The 18,093-nt window shown below is 35.5% G+C and overlaps 1 protein-coding gene across 1 annotated transcript in view; it reads right to left on the bottom strand.

Annotated features, from left to right (window-relative positions):
- LOC150095215 (tyrosine-protein kinase Fyn-like) overlaps positions 1-18,093 on the bottom strand; it is a 269,513-nt gene that overhangs the window by 69,178 nt on the left and 182,242 nt on the right. Inside the window, exon 10 of the mRNA XM_090410832.1 lies at positions 3,550-3,809. Coding sequence (XP_090266958.1) covers positions 3,550-3,809 — 260 coding nt within the window. The remainder of the gene's footprint in view (positions 1-3,549; positions 3,810-18,093) is intronic.

Raw genomic sequence — 18,093 nt, forward strand, 5'->3', positions numbered from 1 at the left:
CAGTAAGATCTGCAAAATATCCCTCTACAGCTGCAATCACCTCTTGATTTGAAGAAAAACGCTGACCAGCAAGGAAGAGTTTTAGTTTTGGGAAGAGATAGAAGTCAGAGGGAGCCAAATCTGGAGAATAGGGTGGATATTCAAACAATTCATGGTGAAGATACCTTAATTTTCCCATTGCCAAAACACTTTTGCAGATGCATTGTCCTGATGAAAGATGATTTTATTCTTCTGCAAACCAGGTCTTTTCTCACGAATTTGTTCGTCTAGTCTGGTTAAAAGATCGGAATAATATTCCCGGGTTATTGTTTTACTCTTTTCAAGATAATTAATAAACAAAATGCTTTAGCATCCCAAAACACCGATGCCATGACCTTTCCTGCTGATGGAACGACTTTGTCTTCTTTGGCACTGAACAACCGGCTTCTGTCCACTGTTTTGACTGCTGTTTGGATTCTGGTGTGTAATGGTGAATCCAAGTTTCATCCATAGTAATAAATCGATGCACAAAATCAGTTTTATTCTTGTTAAAACAGTTCAAGCATTGTTCAGAGATTTTCCATGTGAGTGCATTTTTGATCAGCTGGGAGCAAGCACAGCACCCATCTTGCGCAAAGCTTTTTCATTTGCAATTCTTCATGCAAAATGTATCCTACACATTCTTTTGAAATGCTTATAGTCTCAGCAATTTCACACGCTTTGACTCGCCGATCATCCAATACCATCAATGATTTCTGGTGTTGTTACACTTTTTTGGAGGTCCTTCACATGGATCATCTTCAAGGCTGGTACGCCCAAGTTTAAACTCAGCAGCCCATTTCTTAATTCTTGAAAATGAAGAAAAGTGTCCGTAAACTTTTATGGACCTTGAATGAATTTCTTTTGCAGTTAAACCTTCTTTTACAAAGAATTTTATAACCGCACAATACACAATTTTATCCATTTCAAGGGATACAGACAACACTTTTGCTTCAGACAGCTACTTGACAGAATGACTTGCAATTTCACATGGATGCTTATGACAGATGTACCAACTTAGAAAAAAAATCTCTTGCCAATAGTGTTGCCATATATGGTGGAGGCTGAGAACTTTTCAGACCACCGTCATATATTGTGTGTTCTTCTGGCCAGTTTGTCTGTTTTGAAGGATGAAAAACCCTGCTACCTCGATATGAGACTGGATAACTTACCTTCAACCAAAAAGCCCTGATAAATGTCCATGTCCTAGACAGGATTCAAATCCAGATCTATCCAACCAAAGGGCATCACTGAAACGGACTGAGCTACAGAGACACCTGGATTATGAAAAAAAATTAAATAAATGAAAAAAAAAAGTCTCTCTCTCTTTATAAACTGCATTTCAGCAATGACATTCGTTATGCAATGATGTGAATTTGGCTTTTAAGTGTAAATTTTTCTTCATGTTGTTCCCACCCATGAATGGTTATTTGCAAACCTACAGTACATTTTGTAACATGGGTAAGCTAACAATTTTTTTCCCTATTTTCATTAATTTTATATATATATTTTTATATAGTCCAGAAACCATGCTACAGAGAACCAAACATGAAACTTTTGAAGTAACTTCAGGCATCCAATAAGCAGGGCAGTGGTCTTACAGAGGTGATGAAATTCATCTCCTAACTAATGTAATGTAAAACACTTAGCTTTGCAATTATAATAACATACTTCCATGAATCAGGTTTCATAACATCACAATGAACTATCATTGTATACACATACAAACCCTGGCAGTCAAGAATTTGATGAATTATAATAACATACCCAGAGAGTTAAGACTCATCATGGGGATCAAATGTCATAAAAAATGTCATACACTAATGGCCATTAGTGTAATTGTTTTTTCAACTATATAATTTTTTTAAATCTGAAAGTTGACTCTCTCACTACAGGAAACTCACAGAGACCACAGTTTATTATAATGGTTAGTTTGCTACAGTGGGGTTATTATATAACTATACTTAGAGAATAAATGACTACCATTTGGATTTTTTTGGTCAAATTTATTTTAAAACAAAGTTATGCCAACTAGTTTCACCAACTGTGGCTGCTGGCTTAATCAGGGTAAAAGATGTATAAAAATAGTAAGAACACTTAAATGCTAAAAACTGTTAACACTAAAAAAAAATACAATTGTATTTGGTTCATTTTATGGTTTTAGTGTTAACAGTTTTTAGCATTTAAGTGTTCTTACTATTTTTATACATCTTTTACCCTGATGAACCCAGCAGCCACAGTTGGTGAAAATAGTTGGTATAACTTTGTTATAAAATAAATTTGACCAAAAAAACCTAAATAGTAGTAATTTATTCTCTCCTATAGTTCGTGTGGTCAAAAATAACAGTATTACCATCATAACTATACTTTGTTATAGTGAGTGAGAGAGTATAATGGTGTCCACTATAACAAAGTCTACAGTCCAGAGTTAATTTTTTTTTTTCTCCTTCCAAAGATGGTAACCAGATTAATTAGCTAGTGAATGGCAAGACACTTATAATAAACACACAGAAAATAATGACAATAATTTCAGAGTCAATGAGTAGCCTATCTTTTTATTTTTAAATATATTTGGAGCATGATCAGCAGAAGCACAGATCTTTTTGTACTTCAAGATATCACATTAGGATAATGGTTGTCAGTTTAATGTAGCAAAGTAAAAGGTTATTCACTTTGAGATGAAAAGGTTACAAGCATATTACATCAATGGAATTAGACCACAGAAAAAGATGAGGCTAGGTATTTGAAGTTCAGAAAAGGTGCATGCAAAAATGGACAAAATAGCTCAAAGGAATCATTTCAATGTTGAACACATGGTAAGCAGAGATAAATGGTTTTTTATTCCTCTTTATAAGACTGATATGGCCACATCCAGACTACTAAACACAGATTTCATTGCATGGGTTTCTCTGAATGCATGAGTTGAAGAGGATGAAGATATGAATAACTAAGATGGTGAACAGTTTGTGGAATGCTTCTGTAAGACTGAAGGTTTGTGGGTTACACACATTAGTTGATAGGCATATAATAGAAAACAGGAGATATAATAGAAGCATATAAGTTACTAAAGCGATTTTATAGAATAGATGAAGAAATATTCAAATACATGGCAGCACAATAGGGAACAAACTGTCATCTGTAGAAGTTATGTGTGGTTAACAAGGATGCAGAGACTAGGATTTTTTTTTTTTTAGCTTTGATCATGGCATATTTGCATGGAATGGGTTGCAGGAGGTGGTGATTAGTGCTTTATCAGTGAATGACTAGACTTTGTGTAATGTGTGAAGAAAATATATTGTAGACCTACCATGATGGTAGGGCTACAATATATGATGATGGTGATTTCTGACTTATTGGAACCAATGGCCATTGAGGCTGTTACTTCCCATAAAATAATGTTTTGTTAACAGAATTCAGAAAGTTGTATAATAATTGTTTTAAAAATTTCTAATCAGATCTTTTACTAAGTTTTTTTTTAATTTCATCTAGTTTGGATGGAATACATTACATGCAAAGAAAATAAAAAGTTACCTGAGCTGCCATATCAATTAAGGCAGGTAGCCTAAGATTTTTTCCTTCTCGATTTCGAAGATATTCCAACAGACTCCCATTTGCCATGTATTCAGTTATAATATATATTGGTTCCTCTTTAGAACAAACAGCATATAATGACACTAACTTCTCATGCCTGAATTTCTTCATTATAGATGCTTCTTGTAAAAAAGCTGATGGATCCATTGTACCTGGTTTCAGTGTTTTTATAGCTACTTCTGTAGTTCCTTTCCACATTCCTTAAAAAAAAAAAAAAAAAAAAAAAAAAATATATATATATATATATATATATATATATATATATATATATATATATCTACTCTATAATATAAAATGATAAGTCTTTTTGTGTCACGTTTTTTGTCAAGTTATTTGAAACTCAGGGCTACCCTGAGTGTCAAGTCTTCAAAATTCGAGGAGAACAGGCCTACCAGTCCAGAACTTAGGGGGTTGGGCACCGTATGCACCGGGGAGACCCCTTTCAAGTCATCTGAATTCAAGGAGAACAGGCCTACCATTCCGGAACTCAGGGGGTTGGTTGGGCACTGTATGCACTGGGGAGGGAGAACTCTTTCGAGTCATCGGAATTCAAGGAGAACCGACCTACCAATCCAGAACTGGGGGGTTGGGTGCCGTATGTGCCAGGGGAGGACAGATCCCTCCTGCCTTTCAAGTCTTCAAAATTCGAGTCATTAGAATTCAAGGAGAACTGGCCTACCAGTCTGGAACTCGGGGGGTTGGTGCTGTAGGCGCCAGGGAGCGGAACCCTCCCTTCCGAGTTTTCAAAATTCGAGTCGTCAGAATTCAAGGAGAACCGACCTACCAGCACGGAACTTCGGGGATTGGGTGCTGTAGGTGCAGGGGAACCCCTTTTGAGTCTTCAAAATTCGAGTCATCAGAATTCAAGGAGAACCGGCCTACCCGTCTGGAACTTGGAGGGGTTGGGCGCCGGAGGCGTCAGAACCCCCCCCAGTATATATATACACAGTAAAACCCCTTGTTTACACTTTCCAGGGGACTGATGGAAAAAAGTGTAAATAGCAGGAAATGTAAAAAAAACATTAAAAAAGTCCCTTTTTTTACATACTAGATTACAAAATTTAATAACTGAAAATAAATGATTTTACAATTACTTACATTTATCTATTTAAAAAAATCTTTAATTGTTGACTGTTTTTGCTTTTTCTGCACTCTTATAAGTTCCACCTGCCTATCCACAGTGTATAAGGGATTAAATGCCCCATCGTCTCCTGATGCACTTGCAACATACTGCCTCAAAACAGAGATAGCTTCCATTGCTTCTTTACTAGTAGGGATGGTAGGTTCTTGATCACAGTCTTCCTCAACCTCTTCTTCTTCACCAAGGTGGTTGGAAAGGATGTCTTCTACACTTGGTACTATTGATGTGATCACACCAGCATCAACACAGTCTTGAAATGAGGAAGCCTCATCCATCACGTACCAGTTGTTGGGCTCTGACATTTCTTTTTCCTCCTCTTCCACAAACGTAACTCCTGCCTTCCGGAAACAGTTGGATATGGTTTCAGTAGTAACATGCAACCATTTTTGTAATAGATTTCACGGTTTGATATGAACACAGATGATTAAGAAAATAACTATTTATTAACTTAAAAGTTAATATTTTGCTGGTATTATATCCAGCATCTTCAGAGCACACAACACAAAGTTTGTTACAAATGCAAATTATTTTCTTAATCATCTGTGTTCATATCAAACCGTGAGATCTATTACAAAAATGTCTGACGAACACATAAGCCTATCCACGCGTATAAACATGCAACCATGCTTTGGCCACATAATGCATGGCATCAAGGACTGATATGGCAATTTGTTTTGGGTCCATACCATTATCATGCATAAGCACATCTTTTTTCAACAAGCATTTTTCTATATTTCCATTTAAATACATGGATGATGCCCAGATCTAATGGCTGAAGCTCACTTGTACAATTAGGGGGAAAGAACACTAATCTAATGTTTCTGAGATGCAGATCATTAGGGTGTGCAGGACATTTGTCTAACAGTAGTACTATTTTGTGGTGATTAGCCCCCATTTTAGCATCCAGAGCATGCATGGTGGATGTGAAGATGCTGCTGGTCATCCATGCTGTGTGCAGTTGGCATCATACTTAGTAGGCAGATTTTTCACGTTCTTAAAACACCTTGCCTTTTTAAATTTACCAATTAGCAGTAGAGGTAATTTTTCTGATCCATCAGCATTGACCATGAGCAAAACAGTTACCCTCTGCTTGCTAAGTTTTCCACCGTGACACTTCTCTCATTTAAAACACAATGTTTAACTTGGCAGAATGTTATAAAAGAGCCCAGTTTCATCAATATTGAAAATATTTTTCAGTTCGTAGTCCTGAATAATAGTCTTTAGTTCATACTTCCACTGGTTTACAGTTTCCCCTGCAACACTATTACTTTCTCCACACACTTGATTATACACAATATTGTGATGAGTCTTGAAAAGATCAATCCATCCATTTGACGCAGTAAAACCATTAATCCTCAACCTTGCAACATCGACCGGAATACCCGATGCTCTCATAGAAACAAACCACTCCGCCACAAGTTTATCCAATTCATTGTATGTCAATGTCCAGATATATTTTCGTTTTTTTGACATAGCGCAAGATTGCTTTGCACTGAGTTCAATGCTTGACCTGTTTTTACTATTGTGTTCAAAGTGGCCAGGGAGAGTCCAAGATCTTTTGTTAAATGCACACATGTTCCGTCATGCCAATCTACATGTCGCAGAATTGCCATCTTTTCTTCTACAGAAATACATTTTTTGTCTTTTTTATCCATGTTACTAACATGGATAATTCACCACCACAACTCGAAAGCAACTTTCACATGCTAAATTACGTAGCAGAAATTCTGCAATATCAATTCATACTGTGATTGAAAAATCACAGTATTGCTCCTCACTACTGCAAGCCACCATGATGGCAGAAATGAAACTACAGCCGAAAGCAACGCCATCTGGGAATAGAAATGCGCAGATTTCTGTAGAAATCGAATTGAATGAGAGAAAATTTATTCGAAAATCAGTATTGCCACCAGAGAAAAAAAAGCAAATAATGTCCACATCAAGTTTTTAATGGCGGGAAAACAATATATCGTAAGAATAGGCCTTAAGACGGGACCAACGGAAAATGACGTAAATGGCAGAAAAACGTAAAAACAGGGATTTACTGTGTATAATTCTACCCCACAATACCTTTAGGTTATTCAAGATAGTCCTTATCTCTTCTAATATTTTCGTGAATCGTTTTTATTTGGTATATAATTCTGAATAATACTTTCACGTTAGTAAATAAAATGACTATTGAAACTTGTGCTGGATATACATACTACTCAGGAGGTATAAGGGTTTATCATAACACAACCAGTTAAAAAAATAAATAAATAATGGAAATTTATCAGTAATATTTTGCTTAGTTAACAAGGTATTTTTAAGAACAGAGCAACCACAATGTGATCACAAATGGCAACAATCCAGAAAAGAGTAAGGGCACAAAATATTAAACTGGTTACAAATCATGTGATTCTTTGGGAAATATATACAGCAATCCCTCGATTAATGGGACCAGTGCATTTTTTAAAACAGGCGCATTAATTGAAAATGCACTAATCGAATATAATAACCTATGGGAAAAATGTATAATTTGTTCCTCAAATTTCTTTTTTAACCCTTAATTTTTTTTTTTACAAGAAAACTAGTTAAAGGAAAACCATGAAGCTGAAAGACAAAGCATATTCAGAATATACATTTATTATTCTACTTCTTAACAAAGAATTGTGCTAACGTAGTTTGGCAGGCATTCTGTTTCTTTTTTTTTTTCATAAAACTGACGGTACGGCCCTATTGCCTCTTCTACTAGTGCGACAAATTTTTCTTCTTCTTCTTCTTCTCTCTTCACCTGGGTCAGCCTCTAATCATTGCTGCTTAAAAACTTTGATTGTACGAAAAATATTTTCAATTTGTTTCTGTGAAATCACCTTGGGCTTGTCACTGATTCAATTTTCTACACATTCTTCAGGATCTTCCCACAGTGCATCTAAATTTAGCAGGTGTCAGAATCACTCAGTTTCTCAGAATGAGATTTAATTAACTTTGTTTCATTTTAAAAGCCTCTAAAATCATTTGCACAATGGGGAAGAATGTGTTTCCAAATGGCTCGCATATTTCTAGCAGTAATTTCATTCGACTCTGGAACTTTATAACCAGGCTGAGATTTCTCTGATTTGGCCAGAAAAGTCTTGGAAGGTACTCACTTTTAAAAAAGGCCAGTTTCATCGACATTAAATATTTGTTGGTCACAATAGTCCCCTCCAATTTTCTTCAAAATCTCTATATAATTTGCGGCCACATCCTAATCTGCACTAGCAGCTGTAGGCTATTTTGCTTTTTGAAGCGCTCAAACCACAAAGCACTAGCATGGAATTCTTCTTTTCCATCATCGATAGCCCTTTCTTTCGAAGTTGCAAAGAGATTTAATAAGGTCAGTGCTCAGCAGGATCCATCTTTGGTTACAATCTTCGATCCATGTAGAAAAAAGTTTCTCTAATTCAATCATTATATTACTGCGATTTCGAGTGCTTGCGTGATGAACTTGAAGCAGCCTTACCTTTATCTTTTTATTCAACAGCTTTGCTTAAAATTGCTCTTATAGTTGATTCACCCATTTTTGTATTCTTGTCCTATCTTTGCTCAAGACTCGCCTTATTCATTTCTCTTTATAATTTCAAGTTTTTCTTCCAATGAGATTACTTTTAAAATCTTCACACTCCCACTTTTTTGCTCACTAATTCTTTTACTCCTGATGAAATGGGGTGCTTAAGGGTCAAAGCTGTAAAACTGAGAGGAGACTTCCACATAGCCTTTAAAGGAATGCAGAGAACCGACCAGGGCTTCTAACCTAATGTCCAATCCTCACCTTCTCATGGTGCACCCTGTTGGGTATCTACTTGGATGCTGAACGAACGAGGATGTGCTGGCAATTTGGGATTTAGCCGACAAATTACATTCCTATTGGTTAAACCAAAATACAAAATGATGGTACAACATGACAAAATTTCATGAAGGCTGGGGCGTCACCCAGTTAAACAAGGCCCCCGTTGCTTTCGCCAGGGAACCAGGACAAACAGCAAAAAATCAGCTACTGGACCAAATCTGAAAACACACCCCAACTCAACATCACCAGAGTTAAAGATCGGCACTATCAACATAAGAAGCCTGAATGGCAAAGAAATGGAGCTAGCGGAGGAATTAGATAAGTACCAGATCGACATAATAGGGGTGACTGAAACAAAAAAGACAAAAACTGGTGAGATCTTTCTGAACAATAAATACAAAATGTTATATTCAGGCAATGACAATCAACGAAAAGGAGTAGCCATAGAATTCAACACAAAATACAAGGCTCATCTTCTTGAATGGCAGGCAGTGTCAAGTAGAGCGATTTGGGCAATATCAGAATGGGGAATTGGACAATGAGACTTATTTGTGCCTATGGTCCCACAGAAGGTTCTACTAAGGTAGAAGTGGAGGAATTTTTTGAGGCTCTAGAGAAAGCTACTGACACAATGAAAAAGGAAAAGTTGGTCCTTGTTGGGGATCTGAATACCAGAGTAGGAAGTGATTGTCAGACATACAAAAATGTTTTGGGAAAATTTGCAGAAAAGAGCAAAGCTAATAATAATGGCAAATACCTGTTGGATTTCTGCTCAGGACATGGACTGGTTATTACTAACTTCATATTCCAACATAAAAATGTGCACAAATTCACATGAAGAGAAGAGGCAAGGAACAAGAAAAGTCTCATTGACTATGTTATTGTTTTCTCCCTGGTGCAAGACACCAGAGTGTACAGAGGATTTGAAATTGGAAGTGATCACTATTTAGTCTTGAACAGGATAAAATTGAATTTCATATTGAAAAGAATGACATGTAAGAAAGTTTTAAAGCGAATCAAAGTTGAGCAGCTCTCAGATGTGAACTGTAGACTAAAATACACAAAGATTATTGAAGGAAAAATGAAAAAGTTTGAGAACAGGAATCAAACCTTAGAGATTCAATAGCAAGCCTTGAAGAAAACACTGATTGATTCAGCCAGAGAGGCATGAGGTGAGGTTGTCTGCAAGGATAGAAAAATCAGAACTCCATGGTGGACACAGGAAGTTAAAGAGGCAGTGAAGGAAAAGAAGAAAGCATATCAAAAGTTCCTGGCAAATAAGTCAGCTTGTGCTCTAAGAAAGCTAAACAGTGTGTAAAACTAGTAAACAAAAGTCATGGGAGGACTGTGGCAAGAACACAGAAAATAAATATCAAGAAGGTGGCAAAATATTCTGGAGGTTGTTGAAGAAGCTTAGGAATGGAGGAAAGAGTGCTGTAAAAAGAGTTAGAGATGATAAAGGTGACATGACAACGGGAGAAAAAATCATTGAAGTATGGAGTAATTACTTTGAAAAACTGCTAAATGAAACAAGCAGTGATGACAGGACAGTGATAAAAAAACACTGACCAGGCATGTAGTCAGGAATACATATCCATACTTGAAGTAGAAAAAGCAATCAAAGGCTTGAAATGTGGAAAGGCAGCAGGAGTAGATGATATTCAACCAGAAATGCTGAAGTATGGTGGTATAAAAGTCTTACAGTGGCTGCACTGTATAGTTCAGAATGCCTGGACAATGGGACAAATTCGAGACGATTGGAGTAGAGCTCTAATAGTACCCATATATATAAAGGGAAATAAAACTGAATGTGAGAATTACAGAGGTATATCCCTATTGAGTGTTCCTGGTAAGATATATGCAAGTATACTTGAGAAATAGTTGAGAAGAATTGTAGAAGAAAAGCTTGGTGAAGAACAAGCTGGATTCAGGCCAAATAGAGGCTGTCAGGATCAGATCTTCACTTTACGACAAATAGTGGAGAAATCACGGGAATATAACAAAGATCTGTATTTAAGTTTTGTCAATTGGGAAAAGGCATATGACAAGGTGCAAAGAGAGAAGCTAATCAATACGCTACAGTTATATGGTGTCGATGGGACATTATATCAAGCAATACGTAGTCTTTATTTGAGTTGTAAGTCAGCAGTTAGAATTGAAGGAAGTACAGGAAGATGGTTTAATGTTAAATCTGGTGTGAGACAAGGATGTACATTATCCCCTCTGATATTCATTATCTATATGGATCACATTATGAAGGAAAGTGGTATTAAACATGATATCAAAATTGGAGATGTTAATGTCAGCTCTTTGCTTTATGTGGACAATGTTATATTTCTAAATAAATCCGCTACAAGTCTGCAAGATTCTCTGACTAAATTGAATAACTGTTGTAATAGATATGATATGAAGGTCAGCAATAAAAAGACAAAGACCACGAAAATAGGCAGAATCATTGAAAATGTCAACTGTATTGTGAATGGAGAAACTGTGGAACAAGTAAAACATTTCAGTTACTTAGGCACGATTTTTAATGAAGATGGTAAATTAAATATGGAAATAGACAACAGAATCAACAAAGCTGGTATGGTAGGAAGTCAATTGAATAAATTCATATGGAATAAGAAAGAAATTAGTCGGAATACTAAATTAGCTGTATACAAGACAGTGTTCAAACCAGTTTTAACTTATGGATCTGAGAGCTGGGTCAGAAGTAAAACACTTGACCAAAGACTAGAGACTGCAGATATGGGAATCCTGAGAAAGATTAGAGGCGTGAACAGATGGCATCAATGGCAATATCATATTACAAGCGAGAATATTAGGAAAGAACTTGACATTGTCGGCATCCAGGAATACATTAGCAGAGCTAATCTCAGGTGGAATGGTCACTTAAACAGAATGGGCGAAAAAAGATCAGCAAAACAAGTGTTCTCTGCCAGGTTGGCAGCAAAACGACCCAGAGGAAGACCAAGACATAGGCGGATTGATATGATACAAAGTGCCTTAGACGATAGAAATGTAAGATCTGATAATGTTGGAGTCTTGACATGTAACATAATCAGCAAAATGCTATGCAATTAGCAGACGACATAAATTTTGGCAGTAAATTTGGAACATAGTGTACACGGAAACAGTGTAGTATGCAATTAAAAAATAACTTTGCAAAATGTTTTAAATCGGTAACTAAATTATTTCATCCTGGTGAGTGATTTTTTAAAATAGTTAGCCATGAACAACGTATATATAGAAATATTTTTTAAATCTGTGACATTTATTTTTAAGATGTATATAGCGCACTAATCGAATTTAGATATAGGAAAAAAAAAATGAGGTACTAATCAGAGGCACATTAATCGAGGGATTGCTGTATATGATTCCTTAACAAGTTTTGCAATCACTCAGTGTGAGACAACTGTCCCACTTACTGGCTGTTTGACATGGCCTGAAAAAGTTTGAGGTTTGTCTAAAGCAGGGTTTCCAGACTATATAAAAAATATAATAAATAAAAATAGAAAAAATCTTTGGTCCACCCACAGTATTAATACACTTTAGGTAAGAAAGGTCTTTTCATGGGTGGGGGGGATCATCACATGAAAAATAAATAAAATAAAAAATGCTGATGTTACTTTGCTATTTTTATTTTCTCCTCAAAATTTCATATAAACAAAAGAAACTGTTGGTAATGCAGTACATTATCATACTACTGTTACAAAATTTTTAAATTTAACAGTAATTATTATAACTACGGCTATTATAGCCTGTTTTTGTTTAGGAGTATCCTTTATTTTAAATACATTGGCTATTATTACTCAAAAAAGGGGTATGTATATTTTAGGACATTATGGGTGGGTATAGAAGGCAATTATAGCAGAATAAAAGAGGTGGAAAAATTTTGTACATACCTTGTTTGAATACTAAGATGTCTTCCAATTTCGTGATCCTGTGCTGAAGGTTGTTTATAACGGGGGAAGGGGGTGACACGGGAAAAATAAATTTGGAAATCCGGGTTTTGTGTTAATAATATATATATATTTTATATTTCTTATTCTATATTTTATATTATATTTCTGAAAACTATTGCCATAAAATGCGATGAGAATTCAATCAACGTCCACTGCCCCTACCTAATTTCCGAATGTTGGACGATCCAGAACTTACAAATTAAGCCATGCCTCCGGCCATTTAGTGACAACAAACGCTCTTATTTGGCAGATTCAACTCCCAGTCTTGACATAGCCCTACACTCATTCTGAAAATGTTCCGATGATAGTCAGTTGACCGAAACGGTCCACACCCCGTTAACGCTCTCCCCTGCCCCAGTTTCCCCATAAGTAAACCCTTCCCCTTCTCTCCCCCCCATATGTGCCCCTAAACACAATAGTGTGTGTGTGTGTGTGTGTGTGTATATATATATGTATATATATTATTAACACAAAACCTGGATTTCCAAATTTATTTTTCCTGTGTCAAAACACCCACATCATTATAAACAACCTTCAACAGGATCATGAAATTGGAAGACATCCTAGTATTCAAACAAGGTATGTACAAAATTTTTCCACCTCTTTTATTCTGCTATAATTGCCTTCTATACCCACCCATAATGCCCTAAAATTTATATACCCCTTTTTTGAGTAATAATAGCGAATGTATTTAGAATAAGGGACACTCCTAAACAAAAACAGGCTATAATAGCCGTAATTATAATAATAGTGTTTAAGAGGAGTAGCATGGGAATTTTCCCAGAAACTATACCTAATTGTAACAGTAATGTTGTAACAAAATTTAAATTTTAACAATTATAAAAATTGTTAAAAAAAATAAAAATTATAGTGAAATCTAAGCTATGGAAGATATTGCTGTTCATTCAAGAGAGAAATTTTCCTGTGATGTACAGCAATATCATGTTATACATTGTTTTAGTTCATTTTTTACAAATAGGTACATTTGAGAGCACTTTTCAATCATCTAAAAATCAAAATTTTGAACAAAGTTTGAATTCCAGATTACTGGGATAGTGTCTACTCTAGCTGTGTTTTCAAGTTTCTGATGGATTTTATTACCTAAGTAATTGATAGACATAATAGGGGTGACTGAAACAAAAAAGACCAAAACTGGTGAGATCTTTCTGAGCAATAAATACAAAATGTTATATTCAGGCAATGACAATCAAGGAAAAGAAGGAGTAGCCATAGTATTCAACACAAAATACGAGGCTAATCTTCTTGAATGGCAGTCAGTCTCAAGTAGAGTAATGTGGGCAAATATGAGAATGGGGAACTGGACAATGAGACTTATTTGTGCCTATGGTCCCACAGAAGGTTCTACTAAGGTAGAAGTGGAGGAATTTTTTTGAGGCTTTAGAAAAAGCAACTGACACAATGAAAAAGGAAAAGTTGGTCCTTGTTGGGGATCTAAATAGTACAGTAGGAAATGATTGTGAGACATACAAAAATATTTTGGGAAAATTTGGAGAAAAGAGCAAAGCTAATAATAATGGCAAATATCTGTTGGATTTCTGCTCAGGACATGGACTGGTTATTACTAACACCATGTTCCAACATAAAAATGTGCACAAATTCACATGGAGAGAAGAGGCTAGGAATAAGAAAAGTCTCATTGACTATGTTATTGTTGATAGTGATGTTTTCTCCCTGGTGCAGGACACCAGAGTGTACAGAGGATTTGAAATTGGAAGTGATCACTATTTAGTCTTGAGCAGGATAAAATTGAATTTCATATTGAAAAGAATAACATGTAAGAAAGTTTTAAAGCGAATAAAAGTTGAGCAGCTCTCAGATGTGAACTGTAGACTAAAATACAGAAATATTATTGAAAAGAAAATGAAAGAGTTTGAGAACAGGAATCAAACCTTGGAGATTCAGTGGCAAACTCTGAAGGAAACATTGATTGATTCTGCCAGAGAGGCATGTGGTGAGGTTGTGCGCAAGGATAAAAAAATCAGAACTCCCTGGTGGACACAGGAAGTTAAAGAGGCAGTGAAGGAAAAGAAGAAAGCATATCAAAAGTTCCTGGCAAATAAGTCAGCTTTTACTCTTACAGAATACAGAGACAAATGTAAGAAAGCTAAACAGTGTGTAAAACTAGCTAAACAAAAGTCATGGGAGGACTTTGGCAAGAATATAGAAAATAAATATCAAGAAGGTGGCAAAATATTCTGGAGGTTGTTGAAGAAGCTTAGGAATGGAGGAAAGAGTGCTGTAAAAGGAATTAGAGATGATAAAGGTGAAATGAAAACAGGAGAAAAAGATATCCTTGAAGTATGGAGTAATTACTTTGAAAAACTGCTAAATGAAACAAGCAGTGATGACAGCACAGTGATAAAAAACACTGACCAGGCATGCAGTCAGGAATACATATCCATACTTGAAGTAGAAAAAGCCATCAAAGGCTTGAAATGTGGAAAGGCAGCAGGAGTAGATGATATTCGACCAGAAATGCTGAAGTATGGTGGTATAAGAGTCTTACAGTGGCTGCACTGCATAGTTCAGAAAGCCTGGGCAGAGGGACGAATTCCCGATGATTGGAGTAGAGCTCTCATAGTACCCATATATAAAAAGGGAAACAAAACTGAATGTGAGAATTACAGAGGTATTTCCCTACTGAGTGTTCCTGGCAAGATCTATGCAAGTATACTTGAGAAACGGTTGAGAAGAATTGTGGAAGAAAAGCTTGGTGAAGAACAAGCTGGATTCAGGCCAAATAGAGGCTGTCAGGATCAGATCTTCACTTTACGACAAATAGTCGAGAAAGCATGGGAATATAACAAAGATCTGTATTTAAGTTTTGTCGATTTGGAAAAGGCATATGACAAGGTGCCAAGAGAGAAGCTATTCAATACGCTGCAGTTATATGGTGTCAATGGAGCATTATATCAAGCAATACTTAGTTTTTATTTGAGTTGTGAGTCAGCAGTTAGAATTGAAGGAAGTACAGGAAGGTGGTATAATGTTAAATCTGGTGTGAGATAAGGATGTACATTATCCCCTCTGTTATTCATTATCTATATGGATCACATTATGAAGGAATGTGGTATTAAACCTGATATCAAAATTGGAGATGTTAATGTCAGCTCTTTGCTTTATGCAGATGATGTTATACTTCTAAATAAATCCGCTACAAGTCTGCAAGATTCTCTGACTAAATTGAATAGCTGTTGTAATAGATATGGTATGAAGGTCAGCAATAAAAAGACAAAGACAATGAAAATAGGCAGAATCATTGAAAATGTCAACGGTGTTGTGAATGGAGAACCTGTGGAGCAAATAAAGCATTTCAGCTACTTAGGCACAATTTTTACTGAAGATGGTAAACAAAATATAGAAATAGACAACAGAATCAGCAAAGCTGGTATCGTGGGAAGTCAATTGAATAAATTCATATGGAATAAGAAAGAAATTAGTCGGAACACTAAATTAGCTGTATACAAGACAGTGTTCAAACCAATTTTAACTTATGGATCTGAGAGCTGGGTCAGAAGTAAAACACTGACCAAAGACTAGAGACCGCAGATATGAGAGTCCTGAGAAAGATTAGAGGCGTGAACAGATGGCATCAATGGCAATATCATATTAAAAATGAGGATATTAGGAAAGAACTTGACATTGTCAGCATCCAGGAATGTGTTAGCAGAGCTAATCTCAGATGGTATGGTCACTTAAATAGAATGGGAGAGGAAAGATTAGCAAAACAAGTGTTCTCTGCCAGGTTGGCAGGAAAACGACCCAGAGGAAGACCAAGATATAGGTGGATTGATACTGTACAAAGTGCCTTAGGCGATAGAAATTTAAGATCTGATAATGTTGGAGTCTTGACAAGTAACAGACTGATTTGGAGGAAAATTGTAGATAGGAAGTTAGTAATGATATAATTTTTTCATGTAGTACTGTCATATCCTGTACACCCCTTGAGGGTACATGGCAGGAATTTGATGATGATGATGATGATGATGATGAAGTAATTGATATGTAAGCCTTAGACTTTCTTAGATTTTCTCTGTATCCTCTCTCCTCCCAAGGCATCGCTGACTTACTTAAGAACTTTTGAGTTCCTTGCTGAACAATCAACATTTTCTTCAGATTTAAAATAAGAAGTGATTACTGTTTAGTTTTGAGCAGGATAAAAATGAAGGTGGTATTAAAAAGAAAATATTTCAAAGTTCTGAAAAGAATCAAAAATCCAATGTCTCCAAGCTATGGTACTTCTTTCTGAAGTCTTTCATTTTTTCTTCCAGTAATGTGTGTGTGTAGAGGCTTAAGTGCTGTGAGGACATCATGTTGGAGGCTTAATGGATCTTTTTGAGTGTTGTAAAAAATCCATTAAGCCTCCAACATGATCTTCCAGTAATAGTTGTATATTTGAGTCTGCAGTTTACCTCTGAAAGCTGCCAACTTTGTTTATTTTTAAAAATTTGAGATATTTTTCTTTTTAATATCGCCTTAATTGTTATCTGACTCAAAACTGAATAGTAACCACTTCTTAATTCAAATCCCCTGTATATTCTGTATCCTGAATAAGTGTGAAGATATCAATATACCAACAATAACAGTTAGTAGTACCTTTCTTATTTTTTGTATATTTTCTCTATGGGAATTTATGCCCATCTTTATGATGAAATATGGTATTAGCAATGCCTAGTCCACGTCCTGAAGAGAAATCGATCAAGTATTTATTATTAACATTGCTCTTTTGCAAAAAATATCCCAAAACATTCCCATGTCTAGTATTCATTCCTACTCTATTTTGATTGCATTACGAATAAGCTTTTCCTTTTCTCTGTCTGCCATTTTGTGTTATGATGAAAAATTCCTCTACTTCTTCTTTAGTGCGAACTATAGGATCATAGGCGTAACAAACATGTCTCTCTGTCCAATTCTTCAGTCTGCAGTCTTCCAAACTAATCTACTCGAAACTGGCTGCCATTACAAAAGTTTATCTATGTTTTTATTGAATGCTTTAGCAATTTGTTCCTTTTCAAGATCACTATTCCACAAATATGATGTATTATAGTTAACAATTTGCAATAATGTTTAATTCTACATCTCATGAACAATAATTACATTGACATGGTTCATTTCTAATTTTTGAAACGCTAGTACTTTTTTTTTTTTGTGATGTTGTTCCTAATGTTGATGGTACCTATCTACAGTTCTGCTAAAGCTTTTGATCCAAAAACTGATTTATTTATTATTATTTTGTTTCTTTACTGTCACCTTGGTTCCTTGACAAAAAAATTAGTGGTTTTGTTTAACACAAATGGCATTCAAAAATAAGCTTCATATCCATGTTATTTCAATGAACATTTTGCATTCATGTAATTATTGATATATAAACATATCAAGGCTGATTCGATGATTAAGGAGCATTGCAAGCTATACCCAGGTTAGCACGACATTTTATTATGATATACTATCATTTTTGTTTATAGATTAATACTATTTACATGCAATTTGGCCTACTTTGTCCTAGTTCTTGTTGATTTAATATTCCAGTGAATAGGAAAAGTGATATC

The sequence above is a fragment of the Typopeltis vanoorti genome, chromosome 20 (assembly GCF_054136105.1).
Source record: "Typopeltis vanoorti isolate ZY-2024b chromosome 20, IOZ_Tvanoo_1.0, whole genome shotgun sequence".
Lineage (NCBI taxonomy): Eukaryota > Metazoa > Arthropoda > Arachnida > Uropygi > Thelyphonidae > Typopeltis > Typopeltis vanoorti.